General features: G+C 30.9%; 5 protein-coding genes across 11 annotated transcripts; 2 read left to right on the top strand and 3 right to left on the bottom strand.

Annotated features, from left to right (window-relative positions):
* Window positions 1-241: 241 nt before the first annotated feature.
* LOC145960438 (uncharacterized) lies at window positions 242-7,004 on the bottom strand. Its single transcript, XM_083079918.1, has 11 exons — window positions 6,584-7,004; window positions 5,575-5,719; window positions 5,271-5,502; window positions 4,987-5,133; window positions 4,765-4,860; window positions 4,622-4,696; window positions 4,498-4,545; window positions 3,982-4,322; window positions 3,647-3,806; window positions 3,313-3,536; window positions 242-3,230 (listed from the first exon to the last, which is right to left on the bottom strand). Coding segments are annotated over exons 1-10 (1,425 nt in total). The 5' UTR covers window positions 6,586-7,004; the 3' UTR covers window positions 242-3,230; window positions 3,313-3,357.
* A 501-nt stretch (window positions 7,005-7,505) lies between these two features.
* On the top strand, window positions 7,506-12,359 carry Ostdelta (oligosaccharide transferase delta subunit). Its single transcript, XM_083079916.1, has 11 exons — window positions 7,506-7,659; window positions 8,373-8,581; window positions 8,772-8,894; window positions 9,082-9,242; window positions 9,494-9,633; window positions 9,713-10,085; window positions 10,300-10,479; window positions 10,562-10,793; window positions 10,900-11,109; window positions 11,337-11,508; window positions 11,809-12,359. The coding sequence occupies exons 1-11, from the start codon at window positions 7,650-7,652 to the stop codon at window positions 11,952-11,954; spliced, it is 1,956 nt and encodes a 651-aa protein (XP_082936042.1). The 5' UTR covers window positions 7,506-7,649; the 3' UTR covers window positions 11,955-12,359.
* Window positions 9,287-15,879, bottom strand: LOC145960439 (dynein regulatory complex subunit 2). 3 transcript variants are annotated; one of them, XM_083079921.1, is made up of 8 exons: window positions 15,417-15,879; window positions 14,837-15,078; window positions 14,113-14,402; window positions 13,695-13,817; window positions 13,193-13,426; window positions 12,596-12,837; window positions 12,379-12,525; window positions 12,130-12,287 (listed from the first exon to the last, which is right to left on the bottom strand). In XM_083079921.1, the coding sequence occupies exons 1-8, from the start codon at window positions 15,426-15,428 to the stop codon at window positions 12,273-12,275; spliced, it is 1,305 nt and encodes a 434-aa protein (XP_082936047.1). In that variant the 5' UTR covers window positions 15,429-15,879; the 3' UTR covers window positions 12,130-12,272. The 3 variants fall into 3 exon arrangements, with proteins under 3 accessions (XP_082936046.1, XP_082936047.1, XP_082936045.1); XM_083079920.1 differs by lacking the exons at window positions 12,130-12,287; window positions 15,417-15,879 and adding an exon at window positions 9,287-11,901 and having other exon boundaries at window positions 14,837-15,234; XM_083079919.1 differs by lacking the exon at window positions 15,417-15,879 and having other exon boundaries at window positions 14,837-15,235.
* Window positions 15,880-16,724: 845 nt separating this feature from the next.
* LOC145960442 (uncharacterized) lies at window positions 16,725-20,040 on the top strand. The gene is made up of 3 exons (XM_083079930.1): window positions 16,725-17,004; window positions 17,453-17,760; window positions 18,351-20,040. The coding sequence occupies exons 2-3, from the start codon at window positions 17,453-17,455 to the stop codon at window positions 18,529-18,531; spliced, it is 489 nt and encodes a 162-aa protein (XP_082936056.1). The 5' UTR covers window positions 16,725-17,004; the 3' UTR covers window positions 18,532-20,040.
* LOC145960433 (ribonucleases P/MRP protein subunit POP1-like) lies at window positions 19,895-23,411 on the bottom strand. Of its 5 annotated transcripts, none has more exons than XM_083079909.1 (5): window positions 23,218-23,339; window positions 22,960-23,132; window positions 22,684-22,894; window positions 21,175-22,613; window positions 19,895-21,087 (listed from the first exon to the last, which is right to left on the bottom strand). In XM_083079909.1, exons 4-5 carry the CDS (start codon window positions 22,478-22,480, stop codon window positions 20,051-20,053), a joined length of 2,343 nt encoding a protein of 780 aa, XP_082936035.1. In that variant the 5' UTR covers window positions 22,481-22,613; window positions 22,684-22,894; window positions 22,960-23,132; window positions 23,218-23,339; the 3' UTR covers window positions 19,895-20,050. The 5 variants fall into 5 exon arrangements, with proteins under 5 accessions (XP_082936035.1, XP_082936036.1, XP_082936037.1 ...); XM_083079910.1 differs by having other exon boundaries at window positions 22,775-22,894; XM_083079911.1 differs by lacking the exon at window positions 22,684-22,894 and having other exon boundaries at window positions 21,175-21,750; window positions 22,099-22,613.
* Window positions 23,412-24,651: the final 1,240 nt, after the last annotated feature.

Below are 24,651 nucleotides of genomic sequence, written 5' to 3'. Positions count from 1 at the left end.
GCTGGGTTTAATATAAATGTGTGATTATAAAAATATTTTTATCTCTCTCTTCTATGTAATGTAAAATTAATATTCGAATATTTCTTTAAAAAAATATTCGAAGCTCCTGCGGAAATCATTCTCGATTGAAAAACAAAATCGACTATCAAACGTCTCATTTTTGTTTCACATCCGTCTTTATGATATCCGATTCGAAGAAATTAATTTCATTTGCGACTTCTTTTCTTCCATTGGAAGGAGCGATACGATTGCGAGGCTGCGTTTTAAGGTGAACATTCTGTCCCAGCAAACACCAAATAACAGTTATATAACTGTTATAATTTCCCACTCAACAATATAATTGTTACATACTGTTATGTAAATGTTACTTGGTGTTTGCTGGGGTACTTTGAGCAAGCAGGGATGTACATAAATCGCGAAACGTTGCTCGCATCCGATCAAAAATACCGATCGCATAAATACATGCATAATTTGACTGTAAATTCGCGGCAAAGTCTGACGCGGCCAATGTCGAGCGCATTCGCATTCGACATCGTGCATCTTCTATATATATATATACATATAATACATAGAATGTTAGAGCTGTAAGCGTTCATCATTTTTCTCTTCCATAAAGCGTGAAAACTTGAGCTATTGGAATTCGCAGAGTTACTCTCGGAGCGATATAATTTTGTATAAGTGGTCGCACTTGTAGGTGAGAGCGTGTGTCGTACACAATAGAATCGAAATTTTCGAATTTACACAAGGAACGTTTGTAAAACATATCGCAATCTCGATGCGTGTTTTCTTGTAATTTAATTTTAACAATTTTCAAGAATTTAACTGTTACACAATTTAGTTGATAATATTATGTCCGTGTTGTTGCGACATATTAGTTCTTTAAAGCTCTTTTATTTTTCAAATCTTGATATGTTTTTACACAAGTTTTTAGGAGGAAATATAGTTAGATATTTTCACTAGTATATGTAATAAATTTTGCCTTTTGTTTTTAAGTTTCCTGGGCTTCAGAGAGAAGGAAATGTATCATACGTTTGTAATTTTTACATACAAGGATGTATTATCTTCTTACGTAATGTGACATAGAGCAACTGGTATATTATTCGAATTTATAAATATATATCATTTGAATATTTCTCGCTCAATTATTTAAGAATCGCGTATTATGCAGAAAGAACAACTTTGTAAACGCTTCGTTCAAAGGTGACATCCGCGCAAACATTTTTTATGTATGATAAAGTAGAGAAGGGCGGCTTAAGATTCTTGTTTAAGATTTCTTTAAGATTTGTAGAGCATCAGGCTATGATAATACTGAACTAATTTAGCGATTTAACTTTAAAACGCGACTAATACAAGCGCCATTATATACACACACACACACACACACATTATACAGCGTATAATACATTTACCCAGATTACTTGTATGTTGGTAGAGATTACGCTATACGTTTAAGGATTATTTTAGAAGAATTAGCTATTTTATTTTAATATTGTCTCCTCCCCACGCATTTTTATACCGCGAATTTTCTGCTGGTAGCACCTCATTATTATTGTGTACGTACTCACTTCATTAATATCAATTTTAATTCTAATGCAGATTAAATTATAATGCGATTGTTAATTTGTTTAATTGTCTCTCTTCGCGCTTGAACAATATAATGCATTATGTAGCAATGTATTATGTGCAATGTCCGTTGATGTATTTATCACCGAGAGCGAGATATCCCTCGAGAAATATGTCATCGAAAATTTATAACGATTTTATAATTTCAAGATTGCACATAATAGCAGCATTTAACATTCACTGGAAAATATCTGCAATAAAAGGATAAGAAATGATATCAGTTTTTCAGTTTTTTTCCATCGTATCTCGAAATAATTTAATGGTATAGTTGGTTCAAGATTTTTAAATTAAATTATTCGGAAAGGCTGATGTAGCAATTATATTATTAATCAAGATAGGGCATATCGTATTTTGTACTTTTTCATTTTTTTCGCAAGTTTTTGATTTATTTTTCCAGATAATTCAGATGATTATATATCCTCGCAATTATTTTATATAATATTTCGAATAGAGATTTGCCTCAGATTTGTATCTTGCAATGTATCGTACATTTTTATTAATATATTTTTTTCACAAACGATACAAAATGTAAAAATTTCGCGAACGAACATTAAAAAGTAACAAAGGTAAATATTCAAATATTTTAATATGACGTGGCAAAAATCCAAAATAATATAGTTTTCACTATTTGTGTTTCCTCTCTCTCTCTTCAATATTTTTTCAATTTAAAATTATATTAAAGATACTTCATATAATTTAAAATTATATTAATTATATACAGATATCTCGTACATAACTGTTACATTGTAATTTATATCTCTTGTCACTGAATAGTTACAGTTAACTTTAAAATGAAAATTGTTGCCTACTTATTATAAATGTGGAAAAACCATATCAAAATATTCAATATCAAGCAGGACTAAATTTATTTAATTTTCCTTCGAATTAATTGAGCAATTTAATAATATTTAATGATATTTAAATTTGTAACAAGTATGTAACAGTTGCAATTTTCTAAAATCCTTATTAGATTCATATTGATAAAAGATTTTTTAAACCTTTTTGTACAATATTTTATTGTATTATTTTATTATACAATTTGAATAAAAATTGGAAATAAAACGTAGATAATATTACATAAAGACATTATGTAAACATAACATTATATAAAGACATTATATAAAGATAATATTACACAAAGACATTATATAAACATAACATTATATAATGTACATAATACAAGAGAGAAAATTAAATGTTAAAAATTTTCAGAAAAATTTCTCACCACACAATAGGTAAAATCACACAGATGTGTCGCCAAAGTCAATGTAAAAGTCTGTAAAACTGTTGTCTTTCATACATTTCACAATTTTGTCAGTTTTGGAAAAGTAGACATCAGCTTTCGTTTAAATATTCAAGTTCCGATTTGGACAGATTTGTATCCACGTCGCGTTCAGGATAATCAGTGTCAGTTTACCCTAATTTTCATGAGAGAAGGATTGCACATAGCTTTGTATCATGGACAGTGATACTCATCAAGATTTAATCATGTATTCCTCCAGAGCCACGCATGCATTGAGAGGAGGTATAAATTGACTATACTGCTGTATTATAGTCGATGGCGGTCTATCCTTTGACCGCTATTTTCGAGGGTATGCCAGCTTCACCTACAATTAGTTATAGGACTTAGTTACTAACTTGGTCGATTTTTGACTCAATATAAAATGAAAAGACAATTTACAACAATACCCTAAAATTTTCTAGATAAAAAATTTTCTAAGAATTTCCATTTTTCTAAGCAGTAGACACTTTTAATAAATTAATTTCCTCATCATTAATTCCCTCGGGATGTTCATGTCCAGGATCTTTTCCTTTTTCTTCCCTCTGTTTTCTTTGTTTTGCGAAACGTAGCCATTCTGCTACTATGTTGTCAAATTCAGCCTCCGTTAAAGAATAATGCAGAGTGACTTCTCCTGAACAAATATATTTATCGAGTTAATAAAATCACATGGAAACAAATTTTAATTAATAATTCGTCATATTAATAAATTCGTTTAATTCGTTTAAGTTGCATGGGACATACTTTTCATAATTCTAATAAAATATAAGTTGGAGACTTTAAAATTATTGCGGATGCCTTTCCAAGAACATTTCATTGCGCAGTTATTTGTAAATATTTTGGAAAGAATGCGACAAACGTTACGACGAGGATTACTCCCTCCAATCTTTAACAAAAATGCTTTCTACAAAAAGAAATATGAAATTATGAAACTTAATTATATTGTGACAATACCAGACTTTAATGATAAGCACATCAAATGAAGCACAGTTATAATATCGAAATCATCATTTGCGATTTTCTATTAATATTACATGTAACTATTGTTATGTGAAATTGGCAAATCAATATAAACTTACAAACTGTGTAACTGCCTCATCATTCTCTTGCAATAACAAGTCGAAATCTCTTATCTGTTCCACTGTCTGTAAAGGTAGAGTTTCTACGATGAGACTATCGTCCCTTATGCTTTCCACTGTCTGTAAAGGTAGAATTTCTGTGATGGGATTCATAGGATTATCATTCTTTATTGAAACATGAACGAAGTTTCTCATAATATCTTCCTTTATTCGACTGTTGTCCTTTATTGAAATAGGAGCGTGGCCTCTCATAATATCTTCGATTCTGCTTATGCGTTGATTAAGGTCATGCAATATTAAATTAGAAGTATCCTGCGTACGTATTATTTGCTTCAGATACTCTGTAATGCAACAATAATCTAATGTTACATATGCTAATAAAGCAAAAGAGTATAAATCAATATTATAAATAAAATGTAAATAATATAAGATATTTTTTAACAAAATATACATCCGCGCGCGTTTGCATATGTATATATGTATGTATGACGTGTGTAAAGTTTTATTAATGCATACTTTTTATGTTCGAGTCCACTTGCATCTCATCAGATGATGAAGCGAGATCTAAAAACATATTATTATGATTTAAACCTATTATTATTACATTTTTGCAACTGATTTTGTTGTAAAATGTATATACCTTCATATACAGGAATGTCGGGAATCTCAATAAATTGTATATCCTGCTGTTGTTTGGAATAATTATTCCTTTTTTCTGAAAATTATAAAGTATAATCATTCGCATATCGCAATAATGATAATAATACTAACAATAACACATACGACAATAAGATTGTGAAGGTGCAATTTCGTTTTTTGCATCATTCTCATTTATGTCTTTGTCATTATTAGCCAATGTACTCGAATTCACTGCTTTTCCTGTAAAATATTGTTTTTAATGTTATTTTTTATAATTTATTTTAAGCGAAGCAAAGATTGCAAAAAAAATTATACATAATTATGTAATAATTTGAGTATAGTTAAACATACTCTTGTAATACATACTCTTAGCTGATCGAGATGGATCAATTTCTTCTTCCTCGCTGCTGTATCGACTGTTTAAACTACGTTGCCTTTTCCCACAATTTAATCTATCTTCGTTCGTGGTGTAATAGTTGGCACCTGCACTTTTTCTCGCAGATTCAAGAAAAGCTACAATGAAAAACTAATTAATATTACATTTCTTGCATATGTGTGTATTTATGCATACACACATAAAGTATAATAAAACCAAAGGTACATTTTATTTCATTTTATACTAATGATAACAAGTCTGAATAAATACTTACAAGAGTGTTTTGTGACATCCATCTCATTGGGTAATTCAGTGTAACCATGTTTCCTTAATATGTTAAGTAACTCATTAGAAGTAATACGAGAGATGTTATGTTCAATAATTAATTTCTGTAAATCTTCCCGTAAGTTTAGTTGGTTGCAATTGGAAATCTCGCTGAATATCGCCATGTTTTCTTGCGAATGATGAGTACTTCCCTCATTTTCAAATTGTACTGATAATTTTTCCTATTGATTTACATCTTTAAGTAACATATTATATATATAAGATACATTATTAGAATTTGTGTTAATATTTACCACTTTTTCCATACTGGAACGCAATGAATTACAATCTACATAATTATATATATCTTGATAAATAGTCTGATTTTGTCTTTTCGATAAATATTTAATATTTTTTGGCATGTGTACAATATTGGTGTATGTAGTCTGCAAGTTGAGCCTAAATAAATTAATAACTTAAATTAATAATTTTTATAACAATGTGCATATATTGCACTATCCTTAATATCAAAGTTTTAATGAGTCTAAAATTTTCAAATTTTATTTTAAACTTATTAAAAAACTTATTTGATATAAGATAATTATAAGTTTAATTACTCATAATTCTTATTAGAATTATACACAATATTTTGCAGATTTTTTAAGTAATAAAGAATATATGACATCAAAATTAAATTTATTTCAATTTTACTTTGAATTTTTTTTATTAAGAATTTTTCTATGTAAAAGAATAACAATCTAAAAATGCAAAATACATCATTAAAAAAACAAGTTTAATTAAAATTATATCTTTTAAAATTTAAAATATATAAAATATATAAAATATATTAAATAATATAAAATAAATTAATATATAAAATATATTAAATAATATAAAATAAATTAATATATTAAATATATTAAATAATATAAAATAAATTAATATATTAAATATTATGATAAAGATAAAATTTTTTTGAGCTAGTGTTATATTTCAATTTAAAGTCATTATTACCCAGCAAACACCAAATAACAGTTATATAACTGTCAATTAAAATTTCCCACTCAACAATATATGTTTTACAATAACCGTTTTAATATGTTATATAATTGTTATTAATATGTTATATAACTGTATAATAATATGTTATATAACTGTATTATATAACAGTATATTGTTGAGTGGGAAGCTATAACTAACAGTTATATAACCGTTACTTGGTGTTTGCTGGGTTCTTATATTATATGTACAGTTATTGTTATATTATTATATTATTATTATTAAAGTTATATAAATAAAATATTAATTCATAATTGCACTTACATATAAAAGTAGGTAGTTCGAAGTACTTTGAAAGATTGGAAAATTTTATATATGCAGTCGATAAATCACAAGGTATACTTTCGATAAGTTGACAGTTTTTAATTCCGCACAACAGTGTAACAGAAATAAAAGCACTTAATAATCAATATGCTTGCTTATAAAAATATGGATACTTGGTCCAAAGAATTGTACAAGCGGTGCTCGCAAAATATCCCAGTCCGAGGAGCGCACAGGAGCGGACTGGATCGTGTTATAAAAGATGGACGGAACACGAGGACCAAAACCATCACTGAGCTCTGATACATAACACACTGGGGAAGGGGGGGATACTGGAGCGAGCTATCCCTTTGTTTAGGTATGGTGGGGGAGGGCACAGAAAAGGACACTAAAAATTATTGCATGATCTAAAGTAAAACAGTGTCTTTGTATCAATTACCAAATATAACACATGTGTTATATAACAGTTATATTGTTGTGGGAAATTATATAACAGTTATATAACTGTTACTAGATGTTTGCTGGATCGAAACATCTTTAAATAATTAATAATATTAATAATTTAATTTTTCTCCCCATTAATAATATTATCGCACATAAATTATTAATATATTGTCAGTAATATTATTTATTTATAATGCTAATAATTTATATTAGTCATAAAGATTTTGTGTATGCGCGCATGCGCAACGCAAAGGTCAGAAAACCACTCGACCAATGAGAGCGCCCCGTTTGATCACGTGGCCATTGGCCACAGCCAATTGTATCGATCTGTGCCTAGGGTAACTAGCAACGATTGACCAATCAGAGAGTTCTATTTTGAATTTGGCCAATCGGGTGCCACCACGGTCGTATTTAAGAACCTTGGGTGCTACCCGCCGCGAATTCCTTCGACTGATCGAACAATCGGTCGCTCGCGCGACGATTGGCATCCGTCCTCGTGGAAGCACTCACTTCCGGTACGCTATCTCTCCTCGTCCATTTTTCCTGACACGCGCAATGGAGGCAGGGCCATCTTGTTCGGGAGTCCGACGTGGCGGCCGGATTGTCAGGCGATCCGCGATTCGACATGACTCTAAGTAAGTGCACATCGCGTCAATATTCTTGATCTCGGCGTCGTTTGTCCTCGATAGTGGACGAAGGTGCCCTGTCGAGATTAACGTGGATCTTTGTAATCGAACGACACACGGAGAACCGATGCCCGGCACCGCGTGTCCGGCAAGAGCGACTTCAACATCAATCGTTACCCGTTCGAGGTTTTTAACGATGTATAATTTCAAAATTATGTATTCGTTAAACATCGTTCGGCACGATTGTGCCAAGAGATTCGTGCTTATTTAACGTTGTGATTAATTAATTGCAATTTTCCCAGATGTAACCAAGAATATGGTTTCAGAAAGCATGCTTCAAAAAGTAATATAACACGTGTACAAAAATTATTTATTAATGTTATTTATTAATATTTTAAATTATTAATATTATTTATTTAATATTATTAAAAAATATTAAATATTATTAATATTAATAAATAATTCAATTTTATTAATATTAATTAATAAATAATATTAATAAATTTGAATTATTTATTAATATCAATATTATTTATTGTTGCAAAGACGTACACATAATAAGATTGAATCTGATGTAATGTAAAAAATGATGAATTATTTTTAAAATAATTTTATGATACACTATGAAAATATGTTAATTTGTAGAAAACATTTATATCACGCTCATCATAAATTGAATCTTTAAATAATAAATGTAATATATTCTAATATGTCCTTTTCAGCTGCTGTACTACCATTACTATTAGTGGCGTTATGTACACACTCTGCATTCTCAGAAGTCTCGCAGTCGACAAATTCGTATTTGTCGGTGGCTGATAGAGTGCGCTTGAAGAGCATACTTGAACCAGGATTTCAGCTAAAAGATGTACCCACTGTATACTATGCTGCCAGTGGATACAAGCTTCTTGGAGCAGCCATACCAAAAGCAGATGTAATTTTTCTTTCCAACATTTTATATGTTTAAAGAATATTTTATATATAAAAATTATTATGTGATGAAAAATGCTATTTATTGAGATTCCATGATTATTTGATTAGTCTTTCTGATTGTAATATTTTCTTCTTGTTTGTAATATGTAATATTTTGAATTACTATATTGATAGTATTTGCTTTTGTTTAGGTCTGCAAATTTTTAATAAAATCCAATGGGGAAAATATCACGCCTGAAACAGCATTTTATCTTGCCTCTACATGGAAAGTTATTGGAAACTGTCAAGAGTTTTCCACAAATATTGCGACAAAGGTAATCAACATGAATGATTAAAAAATAATAATGTCTATAATATTTATATAATATATAATGATGTCTATAATACTTTCGTTCTACTGTATAAAGAATGAAGACAATAATTATCACTGAATTAAAAAATCTTGGAAATTATAAATATTTGCATCACAGAATATTATATGGTAGACTTTTATTTATATAGGTATTAACAAATGTCGTACAGAAGGACACTTCTACTCTCTCTGATCTGTATTATGCAGTGAATGGCTTAACAGCTTTATCACAAAAGGTACCTGCTGCCAGAGTCGATAAGTTAGTGAAATTAATACAAGCAGCTTTACGGAAGGATGACAGCCTGTGGAAGTAAGTTGTATTGTTTTTTGTTTTAAACAATACATACATATATTAATAATATACATATTAAATATTTTTCTAATGATCCAAAAATTACAATTGTAATGATGTCAATCAAACTTTCGTTCTACTGAATGTGAATGAAGACAATAATTAATACTGAGCAAAATATCTTGAAAATATCTATTATTTCTATCTGTAAATTTCTATTATTTTTATTTTAAATATTATGAGTAGTAATTCAAACGTTATATTGTCAGCTTGGGATACACATTCCACATTGCTGCGGACTTAGGCGCTCCAGCTGCATTTGCTTTTGATCGTATTGAGGATGCTGTGGTACAGGCTGATGAAGTGGACGGCCAATACTTACAGTTTGAAGGCGGTCTTTCTATCACGAGTAGGATATCTAATTTTTTATATATAATTTTGAATTAATTAATTTTTTAATATTTTAATTATAAAATCAATTGTTATAGGTTTTCTTGTCAATGGTATTTTTAAATTGTCAACTTCATTGAAGAAAAAGCCGCCACTAAACTTTCAACAAACAGTCAAATTGGGCAATTATCTTCTCTCGCGACGTTCTGTGCAAACCACGAAAGGAGCTACAAACTTATTGTCCGCTTTAACCACTTTGGCAGTCGACAGTTCCGAGAAACCCGTTTGCATAACTTTGGCCGATGGAGGAATTATTTCTAATCAACAACCATTGGTCACGGTTAAAGTTTGCGATATTCTTGGTCAGGCATTGCCAACTGTGCCTAAGGTTGTTGCAAATTCCGCCACGAGAGTAGGAGACGACGTTGTTATTCTTAGCAATGAGAATTTGCAACCGTCTACAACAGACAAGTAAGCATCTTTGATTACAAATATACCTGGTCCCCAATACTTTACTGGATCAGCCTTTCCATGCTGACATCAGCTATACCTTGGGGCATAGTGATAGTTGTTGAATAACCCTTTAACCTTTTTTTTTCCAATATAATTAAGGTTAAGAAATTCAACAGACAATTTCTGCTCATTTTTATCATTTTGTATTTCAATGTTTTGTGTCTATCTATAGGACTCTGTTCACGATGAATTTGATGAATGTGAAACCCGATCGCGGTTTTTACAAGATATCAATAACCGCGGCCTCCGTCACGAATACGATTACGGTAAAGATCTTGTCTGAGGCAGTACTAGACTACCTGGAAATCGGAACCGGTGATGCTGATCAAACCACTCAGCCAAAACTTATAAGGTATATTATATAGATTTTATATTACGTTGGAGATTCTATATTTATTGCCTTAAATTTCTAATGACGATTTCATTAATTTCAGAGTAAATACAGAGTCTCCCTCGGGCAAACTCGAGCATAAAATAGAAGCTGATTCCCAGCAGAAACTAGTCATGCGCTTTTTGTTGCGCGACTTGGCAAATAAGAAACCGATGCGCGTACATCAGGCCTTTGTACGCCTCACATCCGTTTCTGCATCCACTAGTGATAAACAAGGTCACGAAATCTTTTTCGTCGCCGAACCTGATGCTGCTCATGTTTATAAATTCGACATGGTAATTTTTCGAGCGTTCATATTTCTTTAAAGAAACATTTTACTTTTGTATGCATTATACCTGTTTTTTTTTCGACAATTATATAATTTTGCAAATGATATTTTAGCCAGTTGGGACGGCAGCTACAAATTTCGGTCACCAGAGTGGAGACTATAACATGGAATTGATCGTCGGCGATGCCGTGATCAGTAATCCGTTCCGATTCAACATCGGTACGGTTACTTTGAAGTTCCCCGAGCTGACGTCGACAGAGGGTGCCGATAAGAGCGCCTTTTACAAGGAAAAAGACATGTATACTACTAAACCGGAAATAAAGGTAATTTATGTGTGTGCATTTATGTATATGCCAATGCTCGTTAGTGACAGAGATTCCTCGATAATTTTGTCACTTCCAAAACATTGGTAGAGGATTATTACGTCGAAGTTAGTATAATATATTGACAAAAATTATTGTGCAATATTCCTCGTACTTTGACGAACACTGACTCCCAATTGAAAGATTGTCGTTGAAGCATTTCTCTAAAAATTTACTTTTAATTTCAGCACATGTTCCGCGAGCCCGAACGCAGACCACCAGCATTCGTATCGAACTTGTTTTCGGGCTTGTGTTTAGCACCAGTTCTGCTATTATTGATTTTATGGGCTCGACTCGGTATCAATATTTCAAACTTTCCCTTATCTCTCAGTGCGATTACATTCCACCTTGGATTAGGAGGTAACTATCAATCATTTCATACATCAGTATATGATAAGCTAGAACTATAAATTATCTTTAAAGTCATTTATTTTTGACAAAGTCATTAATTAAGAATTGTTATGTAATGATACATAATTAGCCCGATATGCTTGACAGATGATGTATGTAATCTATCTGTTTTCATCGGGCGCATAGCAAATCGTGATGTTTTCGCAAATATGGTTGCACTTTTCGTCATATTTGTAGCCCGAAATTCACTACAAAAATCTACATTGATAAGTTGTGGTGCGAATATAACCATAATTGTTTTATTTCCAGGAATCTTTGTGTTGTTTGGCATTTTCTGGCTGAAGCTCAATATGTTTGTCACGCTGCGATATTTGCTGGGTTTTGGCATTGTTACATTCCTCGCTGGAAATAAGATGCTATCTCAGATAGCGCACAGGCATAAATCGTTACGTTAATTTATAAATTTTGAATATATATATGAATATTTGCAGTTGCAGTTTAAAGTGCATAATAAATATAAGACTGCCATCAGCAAGTTCCAAACAGCTCCAATCAAGTTCGTTGAAATGGCGAAAACATCGTCGAGCTGTTTTTTCACTTGTCATAGATGTACATAACTCATAAAATATGTATAATTTTATTCTCTGTAATTTCTTTAACATGAATTTGGATGGTTCTTTATGTTTAATTATGATTGAGTTTCACATCAGTTCTAATAATTACAAATCAATATCTATTAGTAATGTTAGACAATGAGATAAGTGATGTAAAAATCATTGAATGTGCACCTACGATAAAAGAAAGTGGCAGATATATAATTTGTTTGTCACAATTGAGTCATTAAATTATTTTGTACTTTTTTCCATTTTTCTCTCTTACCTCTTGTGTCATATATGAACTGATATACTCGCGTAAACGATTTGCCTCGTCCTTTAATCTGTCCCTTTCTGATCGCAATTGCATAGTGATTATTTGCGCGATGCCGAGTCGTCGCCAGAAATTTGTCAGATCTTGAAGATCTTCCATCTATATAGATTTAAGATATTTCTTAAAAATTCCATACTTCCATCATGTACTTTTATCTGTAAAAATTAACCTGGCAAGGTATATCCCAATCTGATATAGTTGAAATATGACACGACAAAGAAGGCGACGAGTCTTCCAGCTCCGTATGATCAGCAAACGGCATTACTTTTTCACGTTGCGTTTCATATTTGCTACAGATTTGCATCAGCGCGAGTAGTCGTTTGCCTTTCGTCGCAAGAGTCTTTAAATGTTTTATAGTCTTGTTATATTCAATCGACAGTATCTTCAATTGGTCTTTGTCTTTCGTCTGTTCTGAAATTGTTTCACATTTTTCAATACTTGTAATTTATTTTATAATTTATTATTTCTTTAAAATTTATTAAATTTATTAAATTCTTATAATTATTTTTTTTATTAATACTTATAATATTTTTATTTAATAGAGAGAAAGAGTATAAAAATAACTAGTAATCTAACGATAATAAGAAATTACGAAATACAAGTTTTGCAAAATTAAAAATGAAAATTTCTCGTCGAGTTAATTTCATGTTTAAAGGTACATAATAGAAGAGAAGCATGAAATTTTAAAGGATGCTTAAGATATAAATTGTAGATCTGATCTTTTGGCAATGACTGCAAATAATCAGAAGTAAATGACGATGGGCACCTGAGAGAAAACGGTTTTTCACAGTCCAGTAAGCTTTTTGAAAAAAGTCGTGTTCATTCAGAATTTCAGAGATTTCTGTCTTGGCCGTGGCATCATACGTTGTCATTTTGCTTCGAAACTTTCGTATCTCTTCGAAAAGATTCGTCATTCGTAACAATTGTTGCGCGATCATTTGCTGGTCCTTCTCGTCTTTCTCTTTGAGTGCCTCGTAATATTTTTGACGAGACTTTGTCCCTGAAATGATGTATTGATTAATATTAGATTGCGCCAGAGAAATAGATATGACTTTGACACAATTAATTTGCATTTGACAAATGTTTGTGGTTACAGATTCGCGGATGAAATTTTATTTCGAAGAGAGAGAAAGATTATAGTTATTTATTTAATTAAAATCACGAATGCATGAATTTATTTTCAAATTTATTAAAGTTGATTTTTAAAGTTTTTTTTAAATTTACTTTAATAATTTTAAATTCTATACAAGCTGTTTTCTCGTGTTTACTGTTTTGATAATCTGATAGAACTCGTCGCAAATCTTCCCAAAAGTTTCGCAATTGATTTTCAAGTTGAGCTGCAGAAATTCGTCGAGTATCTTTGCTATCTTCCACAAATGCATCGATTTTACCTTTCGAAGAAAACATAATTATTTTATTTTATTAATTATTAATTATTAATTAAAAATGAAATGTGTAATTAATTGGATTAAAATCTTGCGTAAATTTGTATCATGTATTTTATTTCAGCTTGGAAATTTTTTATTTCATGTTTTTTGTAAATTGTCTTCAGTAGCTGAATCACCAATATATGAATAATAAATTTAAAATTTCCAATTGTGTTTACAACATATGATAATTAAATTAATTAATTAAATTGAATTAATCAAAGTAAGAAGAATTTTGATGTAATGCGAGATTAATAACTTAATGCGATGCTCTTGGAATTGTTTAATGATTCTTCCAGTTGTCGCAGAACACCGTGAGTGATCGCTTCTAACAAGATCTCATCTTCGTTCTGCTGATGATGAATTTTGTCGACGTCATCATCCGTCTGATCAAGCGTCTCCTTTAAAGTTTTTCGATAATTTTTTTCTTCGCGTTGCATTCTTTCTTCGTACATTCCCAATAATCGATCTATGGTTTCAGTGTGTGATCTTATATTTCTTTGATATTGCTCTTCGCTCTCGGTCAATTCATCCATCAAAAAACTTATCCTGAAAGACGTAAAAATATTCCTGAATGATATGCAAATTTTAGAAAATATCGACTCCAAGTCTCATGAGTCACGTTAATATTAAGATCTTCCTTTGAATAAAAATGGAATTTTTTATCAAAGCAGTTATTAATCTTTGTGTATTCTTTGGATATTTTTTCTCTCTGAAAATGCGAATAAATAATATCTCAGAAGAGTATATAATACATTTATAAAAAATATTGTGAAGTATTTATATGTACCAACCAAACTCTACGTTTGTATATTAAAGGAAATTTATTCAAAAAAGGTCAATAAATAGATATTATAAATATTAAGTGATACATAAAGTATTTTTTTTTTAAATCAATTTAAATCGTGAATCTTAATTTTTTTAATGGAACTCTCTTGTTAAATTGACTTGTTAGTCTAATAATTTAACACTTTTATAATGACCTATAATCCTTGATGTCGAGAGCACGATCGAAGTTGCGCCAAGCAATCTCCACATCCTCCTCGATCTGCGACATCTTGATCCTCATCATCATCTCCCGCCATAACGTGCGATAACGCTTTGTGTTCAAAGCACCGAGCTCGATCTCGCGCATCAGACGTTCCCTCCTCAACGTTTGAGCGCGTTCCTCGTCCTCGCGTTGCCTCTGTTCCTTGGTCCATGGTGTTTTCTCCAATCTCTCTCTCTGATTTTTATTTAAAGCGGGTGCTTTTTTTATCATTAAGTCACTTTTGAAATTTATTTTTGAACCAGAGCTTTGACTTATATAATTTACATCTCGAATAAAAAATTTATTTTTATTATTTTCTATTTACTGAATTTTTATTTATTTATTTACTGAATTTTTATTTATTTATTTACTGAATTTTTATTGATTAAATTTACTTTCATTTTCAGTTTTATATGTCAATTACACACATCCTATAAATTAACAATATTTTATTTTGCAATATTTATTATTCTTTTTGCATGAAAAAGATTCTTTCAAAATATAATCATTAAAAATTACATTGTCTCACTCACCGCACGACGCATTTTTTCAAATCACTTTGTAATTAAATAAAATTATGCGTATAATTTCATGTAAAATTTTTAGGCTACATTTTTTTATATAATACGCACGCGTTTTTTTTTCTCGTAATTCTCTTATTTTATATTTTTCTCTTTCTCTTTTTTGATAATAACAGGAACAGTATTCTAATAAAAAATCGTTAAAATTTATTTATGATAAAATAATATTTTTTTCCAACTGATCAGCAAGAAATATTTTCAAAAGCTTTTTTTTAATTCGCACATCTATCCTTAATTTATATTTATTTTCGTAGAAATGATGAGACATGCCTCTTTTGATAGAAATAGAAATAAATTAGTCGCGGGCTTAATTGATGATCAATGAAATATCTTTCAAGGTGTGCTACTAAAAATAATGAACGATAGAAAAATTGTCATTTATCAGGAATCACGATGGTATAATGATATTGTATAATTAACATCTCACTGTCACGATGGTATAATTAGCACCTTACTATGCCTGGCTCATTAATGACGAGGTCGTTATACATAGAGCGATTTGCATAGAAGAAAAACACGCAATACACCTTCTGTTAAGAAATATTATTATATTATTGCACAATTTAAATGCCTTGTCTAGGTCATCTAGGTGTGTCCGAATTTTTCTGGTTAACGTAATTATCAGAACTTTTGTCACAATATTAACGGTTACAGTCGCAGACGGTGAAAAAAAAGTCAATGATCCAAGTGAAACCCGGAATTTCCCTGAGAGATCCTCATGCTAATTCTTGTATAGCGTTTACTACGGATTACGTAAAAAATATGGAGATGCGCCTGTTCGTGTCAAGGTCACGATGAACTCATCCAAATAAATGAATTCAATTTCTCTTTCTCTTCTCCCAAACTGCCATCCATTTATTTAACGAACTATTGTTGAAAGAAAATCTAAATGTATTGATAAAAAATACTTTAATATATAATATATTAATAATGCTTTATTTGCATACAAGACAAATTTTTTTTCTATACTTTTATTATTAAATTAATTATATATATTAAATTAATTATATATTAAATAATTTTAATATATAATTAATTTAATAATAAAAGTATTTAAAAAAAAATTTGACTTGTATGCAAATAAAGCATTGTTTAAAATTAACTCACGCACTCGCTATTGCATTTACGCACTTGGCACTTGATACGCAGAGATGTAAATATCCAGGAAGTACAATATATAACGACGCATCTTGAAAGTTAATGGCTATTTTGAAACAACGCGAAGAAGTCTATTCATTTAGCAGATCTTAAGTTCGAAATTCTTGTCGAGTCACTGGCTAGGTTCAATGTCAGCACGTAGGGAAACGAGTCCTCGCCCGACTCGGCGAGATCAAGAAAACAAGAGAGAACGAACGCAGATATACGGGCGACAAGTGAGAGAAATATTCAGTAGACATTCACGGAGATGTAGCGTCTTTTCGTGGAATTTGGCGTAGATTTCCAGTGGTAGGGGCAACGGTCTGATCTCATCGTATAAAAGTCTTTGGAGCCGGTGCTTTGGGAAGAGTTAGTCTCCACCCGAAAACGTGATCTCGACAAGGTACGTTACGTGGCATTACATGATCTATTCACCGTGTGAATGAAGGATTCGTAATTTTTTTTAATTTTCCAAGATGATCAGAATTTTCCTCATGATGATAAGATCTCTCACAGAGGCTTCAGGCAGGCTTCAGCGAATGTCTAGTTGTTTTTTACTTGATCCTTTAGAGATGTTAAATTCCTCGTCGCGCACTTTTACCTGGAAACAATTATGTAAGAATATATTTTTGTAAAATAATAAAAAATTATAAAATGAAAAAAATTTGGAGAACACGAGTTTTGTATTTTTGTGCTTTCAATTATAGGATGGTAAGCATCGCTGAATCCTTCAGAGAGAATTTTCTTACAAATTCTCTTTCAAGATTTAATATTTTAGTCACAAATTAATTCGATATCCTTGGTTCCTATCTTTTCACCCTTTCTGATAATTATTTTTATATTCCTTTTAGATGATGACGAGGTATATGGTAGTGCTGGCTGCTGTGCTGGCCGTGATCTACGCGGATTCTCAGACGGAATCCGCGCAGCAGACGGTGATAACACCTGCCTCGGAAATTGTCGCGCCGGAAATATCACAAGGGACCACGAGCGAAGTGGCCGAGACGCAATCACGTAGTAAGAGAGCGCCGGGAATCCTCTTGGGAAAAGCACTTCTGGGCGGTGCTCTTCTCGGTAAAGCCGCTCTCGGAGCCGGGGTTCTGGGTGCCGGGGTCCTCGGTGCAGGACTCGTCGGTGCTGGATTGTACAAGGCTAAATAGTAAGTTGTTTACCTCGGAAAAAGTATACTTTGTCTCTAAAAGGACAGATATTCTAGAAAGATAAGCAAAATTATAATATTAATTTTAAAATTAAATTTATATTAAAATATTAAATTTAAAATTAAATTATATTAATACTATATTTATTATATAATTATATTAATACTATATTAATACTATATTTAATTAAATTTATATAAATTAAATAATTTATATAATTATATAAATTATATAAATTAAATAATTATAATTTATATTAATACTATATTTGATAGTTTAAAGTTATAACAAAATTATAGAAAGACAATTGGCAAAATGGCAAGTACAATTAGATTTTTCAGTCTTTTTAATTAATCTGTTCTGCGACATTAATTCTCAAATATTGGTCTGTTTATGATAATTAAATTAATTGAAACGTATAGAAATTTAAGCATTTTTACTTTTCGACAAATTTCATCGAAACTTGCGTCATCACTATTAGTTCTTCTAATTCTCATAACGCTAATCAAATTCTAGCTAAAAGATATTAGAGCGAAAGTGTCAAATACACAATATATTGTTGGTAAAATTTCGTAATTTCTTTTTTTAGCCTTGCTGGCGGCTACGGTGGCGGATACGGCTACGGTGGAGGATACGGCTATGGTGGTGGATACGGATATGGTGGAGGACACGGTCGTGGATACTACCCCGACTATCATTATCACACTCATTATCACGGTTACCCCTATTATCGTAGTTATTATCCCCAGTATTATGATTATGGCTGGTAAATTATGATTCCGACTTTAGTGTGTATTAATACATTTTCCTTCAGATCTCGTTAATGCGAAAAGACGAGCTGATAGTAATCATGACCGATCAATTTGTCTGATTTAAAACTTTTATTACAAACAATATTAAATATATGCGTTGTAATAAATCTAATTTTGCTCTTCTCTCTAATACATTTTGCCTTTAAACATATAAAAAAATGTACAAATATCTGCATAAAAACAGAAGATAGCTTTGTCAATAATATATAAATAATGATGAATGCTAAAAGAAGAAATTACGCAATTTTACTGATATGTATTTGACACTTTCGCTCTAATATCTTTAGCTCGAAATTTCGATACAGTGAAATTTGATTAGCATGATGAGAATTGAACTAATAGTGACGCCGCTTAAATTCTGACGAAATTTTTCGAAAAGTAAAAGTGCGTATAAAATTTTTACACGTATCAATTAATTTAATTATCATAAATAGACGACTTTCAATATTTGAGAATTAACGCAAAGTAAATTAACAAGACTCTAATTGTACTTTACCAATTGTTTTTCTATAACATTGCATGAGAGTGAAAAGTTATATAGGATTGATACAAGAAAAAAGAAAGATATAAGATTTATGTAACAGAAAGTGTCAAAAAATTGTAAAAGATAAAATTGGTTGTTAGCACGTTAAGCATTATATATAAAAAAATCATTATAATTGTATAGCAGATAATTAGAAATTATATCTTATGCAGTTATTTTTGTACCGCTCGATAAATGTACATTTAGAAGTAAAGTGTATCGAAGAGCAAAATTGAATCTTACACGTTTTTAACACTGTTTAAAATTTTTAATAAAACCAGACCAAATTGATCGGTCATGATTACTATCAATCCATCTGTTATTGACTCTTGAGAAATTATTTTTACTGATAATAATGTAAAAAAATATTTGAAATATTTGGGTTGCACAAAAAAAAATTAAAAAATATATACATTGATACATTTACATATATTTGCATAGATATATAATGTAAACAGATTCTCGGAGAGTCGGATCTCGGTGCCGTTTTCACCACTCCAAGTACATGCTAACGGCCGAGCGCCGCGAAAAGCAGTATCGTCTATGCCGGTGTAGTGATGGTAGCAAGGAGGACATCGTCGCGTAGAAAAACAAAATATAAATATAATTATTATATTATTTTATATTTTATATAATATATATATATATTATTTTATATTTTATATAATATATATATATATTATTTTATATTTTATATAATATATATATATATATTATTTTATATTTTATGTATAATATTAAATCTACACATATATATATATATATATATATATATATATATATATAATTTTTCTACGCGATGGTGCCCTCTTTGCTACCATCACTACATCGCTCGGCCGCTAGCATGCACTTGGAGTGGAGAAAACGGCACTGAGATCCGGACTGTGGTAATAAGATAAAATGTTCATAAAATAAAAAATATACTTATGACGCACATTTAAAAATCTAATAATTTTAATCTAATATTTCTAATCGTGCTAATCTATATTGTTGTTCTTTAATATTCCTAACAAGAACAATGTCAGACTTTTTGCGAATAATTTCGAGTAGCGAAAGTAATGTGACATATCCGATGCCAATACCTTTCGCACGAAGAAATGAATAACCGCCTATCGTTACGTATCCCATGACTTCTCTATCGCAGGAATGGCGAACTTCCGTCGATTCTGGGAGATACAATTTTCTCATTTCTTCCGCATGATCTGATCTCATTTTGCGATGTTTTGAGAGTTCCTCACGATTAACTGTGTGACAAATGAAATCAAATTTCTTCGACCGTACATTATATTTAAACCTTTTCTTCCGTTCAACTTTGTGCCGTTTTTGTCGTTTCAATTGCATAAAGTGTACTTTACGTAATATTTTGCGGGACTCTTCATTCGGATCGGTGTGACATTTTTCGAGAGGCCCGTCATACTTTTTATTATTTTTGAATCTTTCCAAATCTTTGTGTGTCGGCATACATATGATCGCGAACTCTTCCGGCGTTTCTTTGCTCACCATAGACAATTGGACTTGTACCAGGCAATTTTTATATTCATCGAATTCTTGAAAATTGAACTCTGACTCTTGGACAGTTTTGGACCTTGCAATCTTACGTTTAATAGGAGTTTCAATTTCTATTTTTAAAAGAGCTAAAAGTCTAAAGTGTCTCAGAACGTAAAAATCTTCAACGTCCGACCAACCCTTGGTTAAATTTTTCCAATCGCAGAAGAAAGGACTATGAATGCCAAATTTGATAAAGTTAACTCGTTTGCTTGGTGGACGAAAAAAATATTTGTTGGTTAATTCCTCTTTTCTAGTCAACGCCTCTCTCATGTAAGCAGGAGTGTCGGGATCATTAATATCAGGTACGTATGTATCTAAACTTTCAAAAACTACTAATTTGGATTCTCGAAGTGCGCCTACTAATGGAGATCGCATTACAAGTGCCATCCAAAATGCCATTGCCCATCTAGATGGTATAATAATATCTATCCTGGAACCTAAACCTGTAACAATATATCAAAGTACTTTTAATTGCAATCAAGGAATAATATATACCTTACGAATAATTGTAAATTATACTTATTACATACCTAAAGGAGCTACTGCTGGTTTCTGTATAAGAAGTATCGGTATTTTTACCATTGCATCCTTATTAAAATATGGATCACCAGGTACACATATAAGCTTGTCGATTATGTTTGTGGACATACAAGAATTGTTTACGATATGACGTATTTGTGCATCCCAAATAGGAGAACGATTTAAGTCAGTTGGTAACTGACAACCTAAGTTTTTAGCAGACGAAGGAATCTCAGCTTTCGTTTTTTCTTTGGGTAAATAAAAGCGTGGATCTAAAACGGTTAATCCAATAATCATATTTGGTAATAGAAAATCTAGTGATCCCAAAACCTTTATCGATTGCCACAACTGCTCTTGTATCTTAAAAGCTTCTATATTTTCTCTTTCTTTATAGTATTTAGTATGCCACATTTTTTCACTGAGATCTTGTATAGTCAAATCTTTGATATTTTTTTCATTTTCATCAATTGCCATTTTCTCCACAAGTTGCATAGAAATATTATCATCTGTTGATATTGTATCTAATTTTTCATCATTTAACGAGCTATCCTGTTCTTCTTTCATAGGGCAATTTTCCGAATCCAAATCTAGTTCAGTTAAAGATGGTACTTGTAATGCTTTTGTTAGTACAGTTAAAGCTACTGGCCCAGAAAGTCTGAATCTATTTAATGCATATCTTAATACAAGCATTTTACAGCCTGCGTCATTTGTGTACAAATCATTTAAATTGTGTGAAATGTCAGTTTTATCTTGTTCAGCATCATTCTGTTTAAACTCAAAACTAGATATAATCTCACTAAGAAAATCACTATAAAAAGCAGGATGTACCCATATCCAAATAGTTTTAATGTCTGTCTCGCTTAGCTTCCAGAAAAAGTCCACATTACCAATAGGGAAATGTGGATAGCCATTCTTTTTAAAGAACATTATCGTACCTTCTTTTTGACCATTGGTGTACATCTCTGTTGCAAAGGTTTTTCTCGGATTACAATGTTCATTCAAAGTTGTTTCCAACAAATTTTTCTCTCCTACTATTTCGATACAGGTATAGTAAGAAATATCTTGTAAAAGGCAGTTTTGTGTTATAGCTCTGTAACTGGCTCTAAAGCTCTTGTCGTTTGAATAATTTGGAATTTTATATCCCCACTTGTCGATCATGTGAAAATGTTTTTCATGCCAGGTGTGAGTCTCTAAGCAGATCTTCTTATGTTGTCTGCGGCTGTATTTGGAATGTAAGTTGCGTAGTCTCCTATGATATTTCTGGGATGATTGCTTACTCGTTGATGGTAAATTTTGGCCGCTCGCCGACTCTGCCATTATTGCTGAATGTGCCTCTCACAATCTACGTGGCAAGCTTTTAACGTTACGAGATATGACACATCTGCGTATACATATATATATATATATATATGAAACTTTTGAAATATTAACTTGGTTTGCTTAGGATTTTCTGTAACAAAAAAAATTGTTTTCTTATTTCAGTTATAATCAAATCTTAATGTTTCATTGTTAAATGTTACCTTTGTGAGAAATTGTATAAAAAAAAAAGTCGATCTTAAAAGAGATAAAAAGATAATTGTTTCTATCAAGTTAAAAAGATAGAGGCACTACTTCTTAAAGTAAGTTGTTGCTGAATAAATGTGTTCGATGAATATGAAAACGCGTGAGATCCAACTTGCTAGGCAGCAGAAGCTAGAAGAAATGTTTTCTTAACCGATCTAAGGTCCGGATCTAAGGAAAAGGACGTGGGAAAGACATATTTAAGCAAGTTTACATTTTTTGCAACGTATACATACCAATCGAAGATGTCACCGCGGAAATTTCACGGGCTCGCGAAGAGCCGAATCACATAATAGACACTTCAGATGGAAGGGTCTCGGATCCTTCCAAAAATTCAATTCGTCAAATTGTTTCTTCTTCTTTGCCATGACGTTCGAGTTCGCGTGAAACGTTTCACGTTTTTCTGCGCCTAAAGAGAAATTACACGATTGTTAATCCACGTGAACTAAACAAATAAACCGCGTTCATGCAGTTTTATAATACGAGGTACTAACGGCTTTTTTTTCTTTTTTTTTTTATTGACAAGGAACAAGGGATGTCTTCTTTATAAGGTACTAAAAATAGGTACCTAATTTAATGTTTGATGCAGACACGAAATGCTGAGACCACGTGTTTCTATCATAGAAATCTATGGTAGTCATGGAAACGGAAACCAGAGAGAAGACTGAGAGATGTCATGGCCTGTTTTTAGGTGATCCCTGAAAGCGATACTCCCTCTATGAACATTGAAAACGTGGACATAAACTACAAAGCCAATGTCCATGAATGTTCTCAGAGGGTAATATATAATGTACACAATTTCTGGTTTTGTTCCGTGCTATGTGCACGAAATACCGGTAGCACCAGAGTACAACAATCATTATTTTGAAAATAATATATAAATATGATAAATAATAATTTTTATAAAAATAATTTTTATAAATTACTTACCTATATGTGTATGTATGTGTGCCCATACGTTGTCCAAATGATTTTAAATATAAGAATTGACTATATGAATATCGGCGTATGTTACCGCCGGCATAGCTCTCAGGTTCATGAGAGTACTGAAACCTCCTCACCTGGCAAATGCCTTCGTTAAGGCAGAGATACAAGGGAGGAAAAATTGAGGAGGAACAATTTTTTTATTTATTTTTATTTTTTTTAATAAAGTTTTTAAACACAGAATATAATACATATAAAAAATATATATTACATAATTATAATATATACAACGTAAATTATAATTAATTTGCAATTACATAAAAAACACATTACAAAATATTAAATTATGTAATATAAAAATAATTACATTACAAATATATATATTACAAAATTTAATGCAGAATATATAAAATACAATGCATTAGAAATATGTATTACAAAATATAATACAAATTTAATATAAACTATAATTTTAAACTTAATACAAAATAAAATTTATTACACGAAAGTGTCCAAAGTATATGTATAATATAAAATTTACTAAAAATTTTTACATAGACCAGACAAGACTGATTAGTGATGATTAATTACGCGATATCTATTATTAATAATCAACATAGAATAATAGAATTTAATTAGTTTTATATAAATAACGTATAAACGTAAATAATCATGATCAAAAGAGTCATTAATAAAATTATTGATTATTTCTTCGATTGTAAAACAAAGTATTTGCATTATTGACGCATTTCGTGCAGACCATGAAAAGAAATATTTAAAACGTGTAAAGATAAAACAAGCTTTGATGTAAATCGGAGATTAAATTACAAAATAAATTGCGATTTAAAATTCGCGAGAAAACGCGACGAATAAATAAATCGACAATAATCGAATATTCAATTGCGAGATACGCATAATTTTTATAATATAATAATCGAATCAATAGACACGCGTGCGATATAATTATTATCACACAAATGTTGACAGACGAAGATATTTTAACA

The sequence above is a fragment of the Camponotus vicinus genome, unplaced genomic scaffold (assembly GCF_025532165.1).
Source record: "Camponotus vicinus isolate PSW18456_S1 unplaced genomic scaffold, iyCamVici1.0 SCAF_10, whole genome shotgun sequence".
Classification (NCBI taxonomy): Eukaryota; Metazoa; Arthropoda; class Insecta; order Hymenoptera; family Formicidae; genus Camponotus; species Camponotus vicinus.
Note: the sequence above shows the minus strand (reverse complement) of the source record. Positions and strands in the feature narration are given on the sequence as shown.

Coding starts and splice junctions, on each gene's coding strand:
- LOC145960438 (XM_083079918.1), bottom strand. Junction 5,503..5,574: donor GTTCCAGTATGGAAAAAGTG/GTAAATATTAAC, acceptor GTAAATCAATAG/GAAAAATTATCAGTACAATT. Junction 5,134..5,270: donor GGATGTCACAAAACACTCTT/GTAAGTATTTAT, acceptor TTTTCATTGTAG/CTTTTCTTGAATCTGCGAGA.
- Ostdelta (XM_083079916.1), top strand. Junction 8,582..8,771: donor CAGCCATACCAAAAGCAGAT/GTAATTTTTCTT, acceptor GCTTTTGTTTAG/GTCTGCAAATTTTTAATAAA. Junction 9,243..9,493: donor AAGGATGACAGCCTGTGGAA/GTAAGTTGTATT, acceptor TTATATTGTCAG/CTTGGGATACACATTCCACA.
- LOC145960439 (XM_083079919.1), bottom strand. CDS start 15,114: ATGATAAAAAAAGCACCCGCTTTAAATAAAAATCAGAGAGAGAGATTG. Junction 14,403..14,836: donor CTCGACATCAAGGATTATAG/GTCATTATAAAA, acceptor TACGTCTTTCAG/GATAAGTTTTTTGATGGATG. Junction 13,427..13,694: donor TCTATCAGATTATCAAAACA/GTAAACACGAGA, acceptor ACATCATTTCAG/GGACAAAGTCTCGTCAAAAA.
- LOC145960442 (XM_083079930.1), top strand. CDS start 17,453: ATGATGACGAGGTATATGGTAGTGCTGGCTGCTGTGCTGGCCGTGATC. Junction 17,761..18,350: donor GGATTGTACAAGGCTAAATA/GTAAGTTGTTTA, acceptor TTCTTTTTTTAG/CCTTGCTGGCGGCTACGGTG.
- LOC145960433 (XM_083079908.1), bottom strand. CDS start 22,480: ATGGCAGAGTCGGCGAGCGGCCAAAATTTACCATCAACGAGTAAGCAA. Junction 21,088..21,174: donor ACCAGCAGTAGCTCCTTTAG/GTATGTAATAAG, acceptor ATATTGTTACAG/GTTTAGGTTCCAGGATAGAT.